Source organism: Micropterus dolomieu, linkage group LG22 (genome assembly GCF_021292245.1).
Source record: "Micropterus dolomieu isolate WLL.071019.BEF.003 ecotype Adirondacks linkage group LG22, ASM2129224v1, whole genome shotgun sequence".
Classification (NCBI taxonomy): Eukaryota; Metazoa; Chordata; class Actinopteri; order Centrarchiformes; family Centrarchidae; genus Micropterus; species Micropterus dolomieu.
The window spans coordinates 23,272,536-23,291,028 of NC_060171.1; the positions used below are offsets into that span (position 1 = coordinate 23,272,536).

An 18,493-nucleotide genomic window follows, 5' to 3' on the forward strand; every position below is an offset into this window, starting at 1 on the left:
TGTCCCCTGACACCTGTACTCTCTGAGGGTGTGAGGAGTAGACAGAGGCCGGAGCCACAGTCACAGGTCTCAGATCAGTGGGGTGTGAAATGAATCAGAGGGCCAACACACTCTCCCCCTGCTGTACACACACACACACACACACACACACACACACACACACACACACACACACACACACACACACAATCACTGTGCGGTTGTGTTTGTGTGAAGAAGAACATTGAGAAAGCACACAGAAAAAGAAAGACGAGGGGACAGAGACAAGAAACCCTCCCACACTGTTGTTCAGTTCTTTGCCGCAATTATAACATCTCAGTAAATAAAGTCAGTATATGTATTTGTGAATGTTGTTACACTTTCTGGTGAGAGATGGTGTTTGGAATAATGGTGGTTTAGCTTCAGCAGTTCACTTTAGCTCCGTCTTTAAAGTCCCCAAGGCTGGATTACCAGCTGGACAAAGCGGGCAGCTGCCCCGCCACTCCAGACCCCCAGGGGCTCCAAAAGCACCAGGTTCACTGCATGTCAATTGCTTTTGGTAAATTGATTAATTTCAAATTTATTAGAGAATTTGCACAAATAAAGTACAGGGACCCCGTGTCAAAATCTAGCTAAATGGGCTTTATTATTTTAAATCCCCTAAAGTGCTCACATTATGTATATTCATACATAAAGTTGTGTTTAAATGACCACAAATTACTATAAATTAAGTGTTATTCCAGCACAGGAGGTGATTGCTTTGGACTTTATGGGAATTTGCAGGCAATCAGGTACACTTAAGGGCAGTAGATGGGGTGACATTGGAGATTTGGCTTGCAGAACACAAAAGAAAAAGGTAAAACACAAAAACCTCAAAAATATGTTTTGTTATATATGATCATCATGGTTTCTGGATTTTCTAATGAGGGAGAAGGAGTAGATCCCATTTTAATAATTTTTAACAAGGTAACTTTGTTCACACATTAGCCATAATTTAGAGATGGATACTTTTTATAGCCTGTCTTACAAAACGTTTAACAGCTGGTTGACAACAGAAATAACAAAAATCCTTTGTGTTTTCAAAAAGTCCTTAATTGATCTTTCACCCTCGAGAAGAGCCAGTCGTCATGTTCTAGGTTGTGTTCCTGTGTCCTCCATTTTGCTCTAAAATAATTACATTACAAGTTAAATGAGTTTATGTGGGTTTAAACTCTCTTGACCGCAACCTGCAACTTTTCTGGAAAAAGCAAAAATGCTCCAGCAACAAGAAATTGGGCGGCAGCGCATAGGGTTTTCGGCTCTCTGGTTGGCTGTATCTGCTGTCAATCATCTCCGACGGCTCCGCAGCACCTCCCACAGACGCACAGCGGCAGCGCAGCGTCCACCGACAATGATATTCAAGGCACTTGCGGCTCGTCTGCAGCGATAGGAGAAAAGAGGAGAGAAAGAGACAACCTCACCTCCTCAAAAAGCGAGTGAGGTAAGGAAAAAGAGCCAGAAAGCGACAGAGAAAGAGCGAGAGGAAGAGAAGAGGCTGTGGAGCTGGAGCTGAACAGCGCCTTGGACCTCCAGCGAGGAGTGCTTAATTGTCTACGCTTTATTGTAAAGTGTCTAATTTTCACACAGATTCGACATGTCATCGTCCGGTAAAGACAACAGTGGTGCCCAACATGCCAATTATGTGGGACCTTACCGTTTGGAGAAGACGCTCGGGAAAGGACAGACAGGTTAGTTGGGACAGCTTGCTCACTGCATCCCCTTTAATTGCACAATTTATTTTCGGAGCGCTCCGCAGCGAGTTGAAATTTGGCCGGCTGGGTGTCTGCAGGTGATAAATAACTAAGCGCTTAGTTACAAACACCTGCCGAGCCTCGTGGGGAATTTCGGAGGTTGTTGTTTCTCCGATGAGCTGACATAATCGTTGTTCACACAGTGGGACGAGTAGGGATTTAGATGATGTTGCTTTATATTGGTTTGTTGGTTGTGCGTTGGCGTTGGACTGTGTGTGTGTGTGTGTGTGTGTGTGTGTGTGTATCCAGGAGCAGAGCAACGTGGAAACCTTCCAACACCAAAAACGATGACAGGGTGATGGCTTATGAAAATGAACTTTTTGCGTGCGTGTGTGTGTGTGTGTCCTGTGATTGGAGCACACCGCGTTAATCCCGATTTGCCTGATACATTGATCTATTCTTAGTCCGCAGGCAGGCAGGCAGGCAAGGAGGCAGGCAAGGAGGCTGGCGTTTCTCCTATAGGCTCTGACTGTGATACGTGGGTTTCCTCCGATGTGGAGTAGAGGGTCCCACCTTGACAGATTACACCATGAGCTGCTCACAGAACTGGGAAATAAGAGCTACACTGATCTGTATTCATACACCCCAGAGGATGTAACTGGGCTTTTTGAATAATGAGCACATGTTTTAGCTCAGCATAGACAGCAATGACACTGCAGTTTGTTGAAGTTGCATATAGTAGCACATGTTGGCTACAGTTAATAGCAAAAGAGGACTTCATTCTTTAATATTTCATGCTATTTTAGGTGATGCTTGACTGTTATTGTAGGTAAGGCTTGCTTGTGTATGAGTACTGTGTATGAGTACTGTATGGTAGTTCAGCCCTGTTGTCAGCATTGGTGACTGTACAGTGAAAATGCGGTCAACTACATGCAGCCAGTGGAGCCATGCGAAAGGAGAGGCTGGCGCAGCCCTGTGTAGGCAAAGATGGCAAGAGTGATGCAGCATGCTCTGTAAGCTCACCACCCCTAAAAGAGGGACAGAGAGAGGGAGAGAGTCAAAGACTTTTCCTCTCCTCTCCACTCCTCTCCTCTCTGCTGAGAGATTTTCCTCCCATCTGTTGTCTAAAACGGCTACAATAGGCGTTACTTCCCCTACCCAGTCCAGCTGGTCATGCTGAGCAGCCGTGTGTGTGTGTGTGTGTGTGTGTGTGTTTTTGTGTTCTGTCAGACAGTATGCTTTCTTGAAATATTCTCCTGGTCACTTCATTCACCTGGCGAGTCCCCGGTGTTCATTAATGGAGTTTGTCTCTTTGCCTTCCCATGGTGTTGGCACTGGTAGACTCTGGTGCCCCCATGTTTGAAAAAATGCTCCAAAAGTGTCTGTATGGTATGAAATGTGCAAGGAAACGTGGTAAATTGCCCTGTAGGCAGCCCATCCAGTGGCAAAAACGTGATGCAGTTCACTAATGAGTGGCCTTAAAATGTAGAAAATGCCCATTAAGTGCCATTTAGGTTGCCCTACATGCTAGAAAAGGGTTTGGAATTGTTTCACCATGAATGCATCACAACTTTCTGTGCACTTGTGCCTCACCACATGCAGCCTTTTAATTTTTATCGCTCCTGCCCTACAGACTCTGCCCCCCTCTTTGACTGTAGGACATTACAGGGCATTTTAAATACATACACAAGTCCCTCATTCATTTGAAATTGCTGCATCCATAGTCAGTGTAGCTCTTGCATTCTCTCTATATCTGCAATGTGATGACAGCGATGGAAATTAATGTTGTAGGCTATGTTCCAGTTGGTTTGTTCATTACAGATTAATAACAAATGCAGCATTAAAACACCTTGACTAGTCTCCTGTTTTCCTGCTACTCATATTTAATCATTTGTGTTCACAGGAGGATCTCTCACAGCCAGACTCGTCTTACTTTCAGTGTCTAATGGCTGTTTTTGGTGGTATAGAGGTGGCACTGCGGTCTGCTGAGTAAAGACATTTAATAATACGGTTTCTCTGAGATCATCCACGGCTGAGGATGTGTTTATGTGAGTTTTGAGGCAGATTTAGATGCGTTTTCTTGCCAGCCTCCGATGTCAGACCCATGGAAGCGTAGTAAGTCACAGGTCAGTGTGGACCATGACTCGGCTCGCATGTCAAACCAATTTGACTTTCAATTGGGAGAATTTTAACGATATTTCACTTAGACAGAAAATTCTAATTAAATGATGTACTGTATATTCGTCTTGAATGCTTTTGGCTTGGGTTTTTCCAATTACATTTTCATGTTTCAAATGTGCAGCCATAGCTGCTCAGCTCAGCATTGTGTGTGTGTGCGTGTGTGTGTGTTCAGTGTTAGAAAAATAATTTGGTTACTGGCGTCTGTGTAGCTAGTCCATGCCAAACCTATTTTAGATTAATGACAGTGCATAATATTCTATTCGCCCATTAACCATTCGTTAATCCTTCAGATTTCTTTCCCAGGCCCCACAGAAAGGGTTGGCCTAGCAACTGTGAGCACCCAATGGGCTGGGCTCGATCATGAGTGGCAGCTGGGACCGTCCAGTGGGCTATATCCCCCGTGAGCTTTCCCAGGCTGCGGTTGGCTGGTATTATTAGAGGGGAGAAAGTGGAAGGCCTCTGGTTGATCTGGCTGTCCTGCTCAGAGGAGTGGTGCTGTTCCGTGTTCATTAAGTGATTAGTCCTTGTCCTGAGACACACACACACACACACACACACACACACACACACACACACACACACACACACACACGGCCACCACATTGGTTCTGGCTTCCTGATCTAATCCCCTACACAGCCAAAGTCTCCTCGGCTCTCACTCACGCACTCACGTGGCCCAAAGGTAGCATTGGCTGGCACACTCAAGCTAAGCAACTTACTGTGGATGTTGAAATGCATAGGACAGTTCTGCTACAGTGTTACATGCACAGTGCAAACAGTAGGATGCACGTCTTTACAGTTTTTTCTACTCAGAACAGATTGAGAAAGTATTTGTTCAATGTACACCAGGCCTGTCTGTCAGTCTCTGATATGACCCATATCTCTCTTCACATCTTTTCCTACAGTTTTATTGCTTTCTCCGGTTTCTGCAGATCATGTGCACGATTCCGTCTTTGTCAGGTGGTCATTGGGCCTGATTTGAGTGTATAGATATGGAGTGCCTGCATGGCTGGCTACTGATTGAGGCTAAACCCACAGAAGCATGGAGACCATTTTCAAGCCAAAGACAGAGTTGTTGTGCTTGAATGGCGGAACCTGGCCAGGGCACTGTGTCTGTGAAATGGTATAGGTCCTGTACTGAGTAGGTATCTGGATGTGAACTGTGTCAACAGTTTTCCTCATAACTCTTACACTGTATCTCTGCACAATTGCCAATCAACTTATTTTTTTCACACTGAACACTGAATTAGCCCCATGTTTAGTCTCTCATGTTGGATGATGTTCTGTATTAGCCTCATGAGCCTCTAATCAATGTCACAATGCAATGCATTATTCAAATTTAGAACTCCCTTTGAATGTTTCAATGGGTTTGGAGTAACAGGTTTGGAGGAACAGCCTTCTTGTATTTCAGAGCTTTGTTTGACAAAGCTGGAGATTGTGGATTTGTGTTTTTGCCAGTGCAATGACTTAAGATGGGCTGAAACACTGCTGTGTTCCACTAATGCATCAGAAAACACTGCCGTGCTTTGCCTTTACTTTACGTTCCTGAAGGCTGTTGATTAGTGGAATAGAGGCCCATTGTCTTGAAAATACCTCCTGTTAATCTAGTGTAAGTCCCTGTTTTTTTGCAAGACTTGGATATTGACAGGCTAAGAGTTGGAGGTTGATGTGTAGGCTCCTTGATTCATTGATTGACGTTTAGAGAGTGAAATCATCTGTGCTTCAGGGTCTTTCATATTGACTGTTCATCTGACAAAAAACTGCCTGTGATGTTGTGTCTCGCTCTGTCTTTCACTGTGTAGCTCACTATGTTTCTGTCTTTCTGCTGGAGAGTTTTTGTTCTGGGTTCACCTGGCTTACAAGGCATTTAAGCTGTTTTTGTTGTCCATGTCAGCAAAGAGTTAACCAGTTTGTAGCTCTTACTGTGGGGTTCACTGTTTCAGCGTTTGGCTGCATTTGTGTGACTGTGTACGAAAGAGTGAAAGACAAACTCTCATTTGTCTTTCTTTTCATATATTTACACATGCACTCATTAACGAGACTGTTCTGGGAGTCTGGTGCATTGCATGGTCACGAAAACTGCTATTTGACGTTGATTGATAGCTGGTAAACCGGGGGTGGTGGATTCAGATCAATGGGCACTCCCAAAGATTTCCTGTCTGGTGGAAGAAATCCATACTGTTACACAGCACATGATATTCCTGATGATGACAAGTGAGGAGGGAATGCTCAGTCATTGATGTCAATGGAAAACCACTTGGCAAATCCACAGAAACTAGATGCATCTGTGTGCTCGTGTGTGTGTGTGTGTGTGTTGCTTGTGACCAGTGCAGGTGCTCGAACTCTGTCTGACCTGTAGCCCCTTGCTTTTAAAATAATCTTGATGCCCATGTTGAGCTCAAACACAGGTGTCTATCTCCCCTGTGTTTGCAAGATTACCCAGAAAAAGTTGGCAGCTTTGACCTAAAATTGGTGAGCAAGGGGAATAAATGAAAGGCTGCGATGATAGACCCATGTTTCAGTGGGCCTGTTCAGAGATTCAAGAGAGAAGCCCTGACCCAATGGCTGTGGTGTGTTGCTCCCAGCTGGGTAGCGCCCTGTGTTAGCAAGCTGGATCAGAGCTGTAGAACCAAGCCTACATGGTCTCAGCTGTTGGCTCCCTGAGCCCTGAAATGTATCCTAAATGGTGGAAGTATGTCTGTGCCTCAGCTGATACATACTGTAGCACTTCTGAAATATACCGTCAATTGTGTATACATGTGTGTAGGAGCACTGTTGCATCAGAGTTTCATTTCTGGACAATACATGCACACACACAGAAACTCTTAAGTAAATGGAACCGGGACATAGCCTGCTGTCTTTTCACTGTCTGTGACTTTGACTGCGGTTATATAATGATGATGGTCTCTGTCATTTAGTGCTCCTCTCCTCTCATCCGACTCACTCCATCTCTCTCCCTCCCTGTCCCGCTTCCCCTGGCCAGTCAAGATTCATACAGGGATTCAGCCATGTGGTAAATCAGACAAGACCTCTGTGGAATTGTATCGATTGGGAGGAATGTATGTAGCCAACGATTTTCAGAGATTAATGATGAGGAAAGAGGTGGAGAACTGGGGGGGAGGAGAGAGAAGGACGAACGCGAGGAGGAGGAGTAGAAGGAAAAAAAAAACCAAAACCTTGAACTGAGACAGCACGAAGCTGTCTTGAACGTTCTGAATGCAGTGGAGGTTATTAATTAAGGCAAAGTATTGATCATTCTCTTCATTATTCTCCCCTCCTCCCTGATTTTCATCTCTCTATTGCTGACCCCCAGAGAAGAAAAGGGCTCAATCTTTAGATTCTGAGGTCAGTGAATAAGTGAAGGATTGCTGGAACTGTCTCTGTGGGAAATCATGAATGAGTGTGTGTATTTGTGTGTATTTCTTGGAAAGGCTCCATTGCATCCTATTTGGGTTTCAGTCCCACCATCCACTGCCAGTGTTTCTCTGCCATGTTACATATATAGTGTGAAGAATCAGGTTAGGTGGACATGGTTCCGGGGTCCATTTTCCCTCATTTATACCAAGACACTCTACACACACATCTGTGCTCATACAAGCACAATGTTTTTCTCTCACTCTGCCAATTTCTTTATTGCCCGGCTCGGCTGCTGTGTTTCGTGTAATGTGTCATCGCCTCGTGCTATTTAGAAATTCATTGTGCTAGTTTTCCAGCAAAGCAGAGAGATTTCAAGCAGAAACACACCATTGCTCTTTTCACCGGTGCTCCAAGTTGTTACATTTATACACTGTTACTTCAATAAAATATGTGTGTTGATTTGCTCTGCTGTACCAGCCCCAGTCTTGATGCTGCCAAGCTTTCAGCTGGTCATGAAGTCAGCTGCCACATCTTTTGGCCTTTGCCAACATGGGGCATTTAAGACATACAGTATATTACATGTCTATGCACACAGCAGTAGGCTTAATCAGCCTGTTTCTCTCTCTCCTCTCTCACCCAGCTCAGATTAACCCTTGCTGAGCCGCCTGTCTGGCTCTGACTGTGAGAACACTGAGTTGGTTGCCAATGTTGGTTGTCTGGTTGTCATGGTTTCCCTTATTCTTGTTGGTTCCCAGTCTGCCCTCTTGAAGAAAGAAAGGGAATGCTCTCTCTCTCTCTCCCTCTCTTGCTCTTTAAGTGGCTGCAATCTAAAGTTAACATCACCCTATACATGCAAGTTTGTCTTTATCTGAATTATTTAAATGTGACTGTGGCAATGAGTATGTGATTGAATGTATGACTGAATGTATTTTCACATGTGCGCTGCATGTGTATGTCATGTGCATGCTTGTGCAGGCCGTGTGCTTGTGCGTGTGCTCAGACATACGGTCATGGATCAGACAGGCTTGCTCTGCTCTGTGCTCTGCGCTGTGTGCTGTGTTCCCATTTAAATCTGGGAGATTAGCACATGTGGGGAGCCTCGGCTTTAGTTGCTGTCAGCTCAGCTAGCCTTGGCAGGCTGTCCTCAGATCAGGGGGGAAGCTCTGTGCTCATCCCCCCATTGCTGTCTGCCCTGCTGTACCTTATCCATTAACAAATAGATGGGTGGGCCAGTGACCTTGACTTTGGTACAGTTTTCTAAATGCCGCAGCACACACTTATAGAATTCACACAGCAGGGGTTGTCATAGACCTGCCTTAAAATATATACATTTAAATAAAAAAGTTACAATATGGTAAATAAAGATTTATTTCTTTTTCATTTTGTCCAAAAAATTCATTTTAGTACTTAAACTGTGACAGTGGCTAATATTACCTGTAAGATATGACTATTTTTTTTTATTATAAAATATAATTATAAAATTTTAAAATATATTTTTTTTCTTGGTAGGATAGCATTTTGAGAATGTTCCTGTTTCAACTGTTTTTAAATTGAATACTCATTCACATAGACGAGATAAAATCAAGTGTACTTTATTTTCATTTTTAATGTTTAGTATTAAAGTATAGAAGTTGCTTAAATTTACATATTTAACCAAATTAGCCATTTCACTTGGGATGTCTTGCCATTAAGAAAATATCAGTGTCTCAGTTTTGCTTACTGAAGTATTATTGCATTTCCAGTGTGAATACAGTGAATAAGTGACTTTTAAATTTCACAAAACAGTGCCTTTGCTTCAGCATACCTGCTCCTGTCAACTCCCCTTGGACTGTTTTCCAAGAAAAAGTACATGAATGAAAATGTGTGCTCATTTACTGTGTACAGCGCATCCCAGATGGAAGGGGCAGGGTAATTGTGATGCATTCAGAGTTTTCACTGCCACTTGCTCTGTTGTCAGCACTTTGGGCTATGAGGCACAATGTCGCCCATGCCTGAAACACCTGAGATGTGGCTTGGCATGTGAAGTGAAGCAGACAGCCCTCAATGAGATTAGGTTAGATGAGCATGACTGGTCACAAACCAACAACCTGCGCTGGCTGCTTGTCTCTGTGGCACCGACTTCTGATACTTGGCCAGACTAAAGAGAATTAGCACTATGTTAGCCAGTTCGACTTCTTTTATCTCAGCTGGGAACATCAAGGAGTCTGTTATTCATGGTTAGAGGAAGGAGGGTGGGCTCAGTTGGCCATTCTGACGAGTTGGAGTGGTGTAGCCAGTTTACAGAAAAACCACCTGGATCACAGGTGTCACTGCATCAGTGGTCCAGCCAACACAAACTGTTTCTTCTGTTTGCTTTTCCTGTATTGCCACTTCATCAGAGAATGGGTCAGTGCTTTGAGTCTGCTGCCAGGTCAAGTCCTCTGTCACGACTATGTATTAGGATGAAATGCGATCACAGGAAGATGTCATACATGAGAGAGTGAGTCTGGTTTGAGTCTTTGTGTTTTTCCCCCATCTGGCCTGAATTGTAGGTTCAGCCTGTACTACTTTCCCCCAGATCTCTGGCCTTGTAGTGCTGTACTGGTTTGTGAAATTATTGCTGCATAAATCTTTTAATACGGCCAGCACGGTCTCCCATTTGGATTTTGCCCTATTTCTATTGTCGGTTCACCAACAAGCTTTTAGCTTTCTCCCTGTGTTGTGATGTAACCCCTTTTAATAGGAGGCTGCAGGATACTCAGAGTAACCCTATAAACACCTAAAGATCAGCTGCCGGATTCATAATCTATGATGCATCACCAAACTATTTCCACTTTACTGCATGTTCTATATGCTTTCATGTGACCTGACCAATAATCTTACACCAGTTCTTCTGTCATGGTTTATAAAAACAGGCTCTACAGTCTGAAACTAATGATATGTTTGGTCTTCCTTTCAATAGGCAAAAAATCTGAGTCAGTAAATCCAATTCTATACTGCAGTGAGGTTATGGCCTTTTTCAATCCAGCTGGAGTACTCTGCTTTTTTCCATCTTGTGTTCCTTCTTTCTTCATAACTTGTGTTTTCCAGTCTTGGCGTCATTTCTTATGTCTCGCTCTCTTTTTTTGCACTCAATACTGACTAATGGAACAGTTGATGGAGTGATTAAGGAAAAGAGTGATGAAGTAGGGGAAGGTTTCATCTCTTTATCCCAGATGGTTGACTTCTTTTTATTCATCACTAAAAGCTGCTTATTTCTGAGGTGGCTGCTGTGTTTTGCGCTGCTGTGTGTTTGTGTGTGTACTTGTGTTTTAGTGTGCACCACGTGCTCCTGTTTTATGGGATCTGTGCCGATACATAACAGCGTCTGAGAGCTGTAGCTCATGGGACGCGGATGAACATGAGACAGACAGAGAGGGGCTCACAACAGGAGACAGCCTCTGAGTGAGAAAAAGTGTCACAGCAATAAAGCCACTCAGGGTCAGTGCCTGTATAATCATTCAAATCCAGAACACAGATGCGCGCGCACACACACGCATACAAACACAGACACAGGAATGTGCTGTTCAGTGGATGCTTTTAGTTTCTACAGGAATCCCAGCTCTCCCGGTGACTGCAGCAGAGCTTTGACGTCATCACTGGAGGAAACGCAGCCACAGCAGGAACAACTGCTCATAGCATGGAGCCTGAGGACACACTCACTCACACACTCACACACACACACACACACACACACACACACACACACACACACACACACACACACACACACACACACCTTTAGGAAATTTAGGCATTTTGCTCCTTTACTCTTTAATCCCGTCCTCTGTTTAACCTCACAAGAGTTTACATGTCAGTGCAGGCACTTTGCAAAGTCAGTCTATACAAAACCTAATTGATGTAGCTGATGTAGTGACTTGCACATTTTATAGTCTCAGCGCTTTGACATGAAGAGTCAGTAGCCATAGCAACACGGAGACACATTTTCATGTGCAAGAGTAAGTTGTTATTTTGGTTGGTCAGCTGTTGTCCTCAGTATTGTTTTGATGTATTATAGTTTGTATAATGAGATCTTGAATGTGAGCCAACAGTGTCCATGTCCATTTGTCTGTGTCAATGTCTCTGCATACACAAGCCTGTGTGGGTTTGAGAAAAACTGACGACATATGCAGCCCTGTGCGTGTTTCACTGCGTGAGTCATGTGAATGTATTATTATGATCATTATGACCGTTAGCTTTCTCTTTGTGTAATGCACTCTCCACCTGTTTGCTTTGTTGGACATACAGTAGCAACTTCCTCTGGGTTTATTTTAAAAAGTAGTCCTGAGTTTATTCACTGCATCTTTTCATGTTTTTTGGGAGGGAAATTTCATCTGAATGCTTCTCTCAAGAAGATATGGTCATGGTGCCGGGAAACATTTAGATCACAACATACAGACCACATCACTCAAACAAATAGTAATGGCATTGTTTTAGTTTGTGAGTTGAGGATGACACCCCACCTCACTCATTCAATAGTTGATGAAACTGACTTCCTGCCTTTTAAATGAAGAATTTATTTGAATTTATTACAACAAATGTCAATAGTACACTGTGCATAGACTGTTTTGATAGCACAAGGAAGACTGAAAGGAACATATGGCATAATGGCTGCTATTCCATCTGTAACAAAGCAGATATAATAGCAGAACTACTTCCCATTGTATGCATCTAATCTCAGAATTTGATTATTATGGTTAGCTTAATACAGCAAAATGTACTCCCTTTTTTCTATTTCTGTTTCTGTATCCATGAACCCTCTTCTTCCTGCTCCCGCGCTCGTGCCTAGGGTATGCCCCTGCTGCCTGCAGGCCTGGTACTGCCATTCTGCTCAGGTAGGGCTTATTTCATACATGATGTGATCTCACTGGCAGCGGTTCAGGGCTGGACAAGCCATAATGTTGTGGGACTGCACAATAGCGGAAGGAATCCAATTAAATCTTAACATGTACTCCCTTAAGGTATATACTTGACAAGCTGTAAAGACGCAAGGGCATGGCACACACAGCATGTACGTACATTCATTCAGTTTCACGCACCCACATTCACACAGATTCACAAGCAAGTATGAATGTGAAAAAAATACACCTTATACAATACAGTGGACATTCATACACATATACTATAGTGGCTATGGGTTTATCTGCAGCGCTTATTTTTTTAATACCACAGTTACTATGAGCCTTGTATCGTGCATGAATTGCAAACAGATTGCCCCCTCCCCCTCAAAAGAAAAGCATTTGCAGCAAATAACACACATAACCATTTGTGAGTATTTGTGTAAATGGTCTAATTTAAATAGCATAGTATGTCTAATGGAAGAAGTATGTCCTGTGTCGGCTTTATGGGCCAGAGATGGTGATTGCTTTGTAAAGACTGATTTGAGCAGAATGCATCATCACACTTTATGTAAGCAAACCACAGGGGAAGATGGTAATAGTAATTGGACATTGATATAAGTAAAAAGCATGTATTATGTGTCTTTTTACATGATGGTTGTTGTTGTTTTCATGTTGGGAAGTTCATTTTTCCTTGGTCTGAAATAAGGTAAATGGAAATAAATTGAATAGATATGTGCAGCTCACGTTGCCATTCCTCCTGCTAATGGGAAATTTAGAGGGATGAAAAATAAAGACCTTCTTCCAAAAGTTTAGTTGGACTGAGGAGATGCCTCGTGTTCTGACCTGGAAATGGGGAACATTTGGTGTTGCTGGCTCACGTTTCTAATGCCCTTAAGTTTGTGATTGTGTCTGTACGACTTGAGCTGATTAGACTTGCATGGGACCTGAATTCATTACTCTGTCTTTGCCTGTATCATTATACTTCAACCTCTTATATATCACTCCTTAATGAGACTTTATGAAATATTCAAACTTTTACCTGGAGGAGGTTGTGTGTGTGTGTGTGTGTGTGTGTGTGTGTGTTCCCAGCTCTGTATTCTCCCTTGACAGACAGACACAGGAATACATTTACACGCAACCGCAGACAGACATGATTTGAAATGGCATAATATGTGTTATTCCAGAAATTACCAACCCAGCTGATGATGAGTCCAGACTAGATCAGGCTCAATAAAGCCAGAGAGAGATGTGCTTAATGGCTGGGTTTGTGTTAGCCCTACTGTGGGCCTCCTCTCTTCTTATATTATTCCCGCTCTCCCTCTTTCTTTCCATGTCTGTCTCTCCCTAAGCACCACACTAAATCAAGCAGACCTTTTAATTAAAAGACACATTTTCTCTGCCCTAAACACACTATAAATAGGCCGAGCCTCCCATGGACACAAACACAAATGCACACACAAAACACACAGTCGGCTCCTTTTCTAAAACATATACTGTAGAATGTATGTCAAACTAATGCAATGAAAGGAGAGCTGAACTTTGAAAGCCACCTTATTCATCATGTCTTTAGTTCTCCCACTCCAGGAGAGTAGTTAATATACCCCCCTTGTCTTGTTTGACTTTAGGAAAAGACCCTCTGTCCTGCCATTGCCCCCTTTTGAAGAGCCCTTTAATGAAGTACTCTTGTTCCCTGTGAATTATACTGTAGCGGTTTCTGTGTCACGTAGGAAAAGTCCCATATACAAAGAGATGAGTATCGAGAGCTCACAGAGGCCCTCTCCTGGGGCGGCGGGATGTGTGTCCAGACTACGGAGTGATTCATTTAGCGAGTCCCAGGACTCACATCAGACCTTCTGGTTCACATGGTGGCTCTCTGCCCTAGGTGACCCTTGTCTTTACATGCGCCTCACACACATGGCGGTCTCTGATGTCTTACGGAGAGGCTAAGAGTGGTCGGTGGAGAGGGGAGAAGGGTCCTCTATCTATCTGGTGGTATATAAGCAGTCCTGATTACTGATCTCCCTTCTGGTGCTTTAACAGTTTAATGGCTAAAGCAAACGAATGGTACTCTTTAGGACAGCTTCTAGGCAGCTTGTTGTTTTTAATGTTATTTGAATGTGTTTTAAATGTATTTAACTATGAAAAGGAGGGGGTTGTATTAGCTTGGATGTCAGTTGGTATACAGTGACTATTTGCTGTAACCTCAAACACAGAGGTTACATTGCACCCAAGGCCACCTTGCAGCCCTTTAAAAATTGACTCACATACCCGTTCTTGCAGCATTGTGTACATGCATGCAGATGCTTCCTATGCTGGGTTAATTAAGGCCAGATAATTCATTGCGAGGGATCTGATAAACTGAATGAAGCTGCTTTGGATGTAATACTGTTTTCTTATCACCCTCAGATGAGCCAAACACACATGCACAATGCTCCTTAATGACTTCAGTGGCACAGAGAGAGTACATCACATGAATATAGACATTTACCACTTTTTGTTTTCAAATATCTGCCAGTGCATATATGCACGTGTATCAGTGTTAGTCTGTATGTGTGATTAATCTCTGAGGGCCAGAGGTGATGGGGTCAAAGTGGAGGTGCCTACGGAGCTAATGACAGTGATTTAAGCATAGGGTTGGAGGGGCTTAACCTTCATCAGGTTCACTCTTTAAACATGCTGTCCCCCTCAGGACATTAGTAACCTTATCAGTGATTAGAAGATGAACAGAGCACTGCTGAGAAGAAACCAGTGGACATTTTCCATCTGAAATGGATGCTGTAAAAGCTGGACCTACAGTAGGAACCAATTTTCTTCTCCTCTTCTCTGTCCTGGAATCTGTGTCCACGATAATGGCTTGATAATTTTGTGAGTGCAATGAAGAGTGACTTTGTTGTGTTTCACACAGTACCATATAGTAACCTTTCACATGCTGTTGTCTTTAGAAAATAGAGGTCTTTTGTATGTGTTAGGTTATTTTTTTTAATGAGTGTATGTGAAATAAAGTGTGTTTATAATACAGTAGCCCTCTCCCAAAGGATAGCTCTTCATTCATTTTAAACTTGCACAGCTAGTTATTTAAAAAGTCCAATATGTGGCTATTAGCAAAAGCATTAGGTGATGGATCGCCTCATTTAGCTGCGCAGTGCTTTGAAGGGCAAGTCTAAATGTGCCTTAAAGCCTCAGTTGGATCGTTACTGCTTGAAACAGCCGTGTTTGATTTTATATATTTCGCTTTTAATAAATGAGCCTTTGCCATTTTGCAAGGCTGTTATTAAATTTTATAACCCTTAACCTAAAAAAATTGTGTCTAGTGGCACATGACAATAGCTGGCTTGTCCACAATAGAAAAGGAAAATCTTATGTTTGCATTTTTTGACAGAAGCAATATTTAACTTCCAAAGTAATTCAAATGTTAATCATTTGGATGAGTGATTAGTCCAATTATAATAACACAAATAATGGTCTGCGTTTGTATTAGTTCAGCCAGTTAGTAAAAACAAGTTAATTAAGCCAAGCCACATTAGCCTACGAAATATTATTTTATTTGGACATGTAATAGCTTTTAAATTGCCTGACTGCTCACATATTTCCAATCAAAAATTGCAAATGATCCCCATCATATTAAAATCACTGGTAGCCTTGCTTTAATAGGGGTTCCCCAAATTCCCCAAGCCTGTAGTGATATGAGTTAAATCCACATCCTCAGCCTTTTAATGGGTTTTACCAACGTCATTCTTTTTCAGGGGTACTTTTTCCTGCCCTGCTCGCTTTCCTTTTTCCATCAGCTTCTTCCTCGCTCCCCTCACCCCTCCTTCATCTTCATGCTCTCCTCCTTTTGTCTGCCTGTCCAACTCTTCCTTCCTGTCCCTAACCTCCCTCGCCACTTTCCCTGTTCCTTTCAGCGTCAACCTGCTATTACTTTCTTCCTTCATCTCTCTGCATTACCCTTTCTCAGCCTAATGGGATCACCGGTGAACATGTCTCCCTCACTGCCTTGGCTCTCTCCACGATATCCTCACTTATCGCTGTGAAGTTAATGAAATGGAGTACAGGAATGACCCCTTCGATTGCTTCCTTACCTACAGTATCTTCATCCTAACCCCCTCTCTTTCTAAATATATTTTTCCTTGCTGTACCTTCCCCCCTGAATATTTATTCTTGTGACACATGCCTCAAAAGACTAAAATATTATTTTACCCCCCTCTCTCCTGTTTCTGACACTATTCTTCACACACAATCAATAAGCTGTAAATGCATTTCTTCCCTTTCTTCAGTATTGTTGTCTCCCACAAACCTTTTAAAAATTTCTGTATTCTTCAGCTTTACCTAATATTGAAGTGGGAAGGCCGGCATACACATAATGTTGTGTGCTCAGTAAGCACAAACACCTCCTGCCTGCCTACTCCCCTGGCTTTCTTTCTTAATGCTGTCTTTTCACTCACAGGCAATATTAGGCTTTTACCAGTGACCCAGAGTCTTTTTATATAGGTTGTAATGTACAGTGTGAGAGGAGATCTTTGTGTGTGTTTATGTGTGTGTTGTCGTCTCAAACCTCTCTACCTGTCAGAAATGTCACACATGGTGTTGTCCACACAGACGGCTTTGTTGGTGGGCTGTGCATGTGTATGATGCCGTCACTGCGCGCTTGTGTGTGAGAAAGAGTTTTCAGTTTGACTGGTCTCTCAGTACAATGCAGAAATGCTCCCTCTAGCCTGGCTCATGGGTTAGTCAATAAGAAAAATACCTTTGTGCTTTGGAGAAATGATCTGTCACAAAGACACTTTACTGATGCTGAGTGTAGTCACTCACACACACACACAAACCGAGCACATGCAAGCACGCCACATGTGCTGGCACACCCGGTGAGTTCAGACAACATGTCAGCATCTCACAGTGAGCGGCTCCAATCAGGAAAGTGATGCTAAAGTCAGACCCCCCTCTGCTTGTATTCAGTCACCCTCCTATAACCCCACCCACCCTCGCAAACACACATTCAAACAAATGCACGTTAATATATATTCATACTATACTTGCAAGTGCAAGAAGATGTCGTTTTGCAGGAGCACGTGTTGGTGGGAGAGTGGGAGTGCCAGTTATTTATATACCTGTTATTTATGTGTTTTACTGCACCTTTTTGCTTGCGTACCGGGTTGCCCTCACCATGGTAACGAATATACTGAATATCGTTATAGTCATATGACTCCACTTGTAATTGCATTGATGCTTGTTAACACTCTGTCTACTCAAAACTATTTCATTGCCCCTCCTTTTGTCTCTTTCTAAATTTTCTTGATATGACCAATCCGGCGTACAGGGTTCATCATTTTCCACCAACAGCTATGATCAGAGAGAGACGAGAGACACAGATGGAGAGAAAAGTCCTGTAAAAGAGAGTTAGGTGAGGCTGTTACTGTTGGCTTTGATGATGCTTCTCATTCACTCATCCACTGGAGGCCAAATTACACTGGGGGACTGAGTATAATTGAATGGAATATAATGTCATCAGATGCCCATGAGGGAATGGTGCAGATTTCACAGAAATGTAGAGAAGATCAGACTAAAGGGCTGTAACTGACCATTATTTTTTATTATTCGTTAATCTTTCCAGGGTGCGATTTGTGAGGAAAAAAATCCCCCATACTGTTTTTTACACAAATCGCACCCTGAATCTTTCAATTATTGTTTCGATTTAGTGATAAATCGTTTAGTCTGTAAAATGTCAGAAAATGGTGACCAATGGCCGTCAACATATTTACAATGATGAGTGCAGAGAAAATCAGCAAATTGTCACATTTGGGAAGCTGCAACCAACAAATGTTTGCCGTTTCTGCTTGATAAATTAAAGGATGAATCCATTATTTCTTTGATATCAGGTCAAGTATTTTTTTTCAGCCCCATCAGAGTCCATAGTGCTGTAATCAGTAAAGTCCACACTGCAAATAAGGTAGATGGGAATGGATATCTATACAACATGAGAGGGAAGTACAACTGTGATTTTACTATGGGAAAGTAAGTAGAAGGAAATATATGGAAAGAGAGTATACCAGAAAAGAAAAAAATAGATGGATAGATAACCCATGAGAAAAAGAGAGGGAATTTATCTACAAAGATTAAATCTCATTCTGGCCTGGTCCTGTGAGATTACCAACTTGCCCACTTGAGAGCTATGAAAACGCAGGCAGATTAGGCACACACGCACCCACATGCACGCACATAAACACACAAACAATATAGTGGATTAGACCTCACTGCTAACCCAAGGGCCAGGGTGAAGCAGATGGCTGCCCTATGTATTTTTACGTAACCTTATTGAGAACCAGTCCACATGCAAACACAACGCATTTCCCTGGCACACAAACAGACTCACAAGCATGGTCACATTGAACT

General features: G+C 42.8%; 1 protein-coding gene across 2 annotated transcripts in view; it reads left to right on the forward strand.

The window, feature by feature from the left end:
- The first annotated feature begins 1,601 nt into the window (after positions 1-1,601).
- The window catches only part of brsk2a (BR serine/threonine kinase 2a), a 165,208-nt gene continuing 148,316 nt past the window's right edge, over positions 1,602-18,493 (forward strand). For both annotated transcript variants that reach the window (XM_046036661.1, XM_046036662.1), the window contains exon 1: positions 1,602-1,706. In XM_046036661.1, coding sequence (XP_045892617.1) covers positions 1,613-1,706 — 94 coding nt within the window. In that variant the 5' untranslated portion in view covers positions 1,602-1,612. The remainder of the gene's footprint in view (positions 1,707-18,493) is intronic.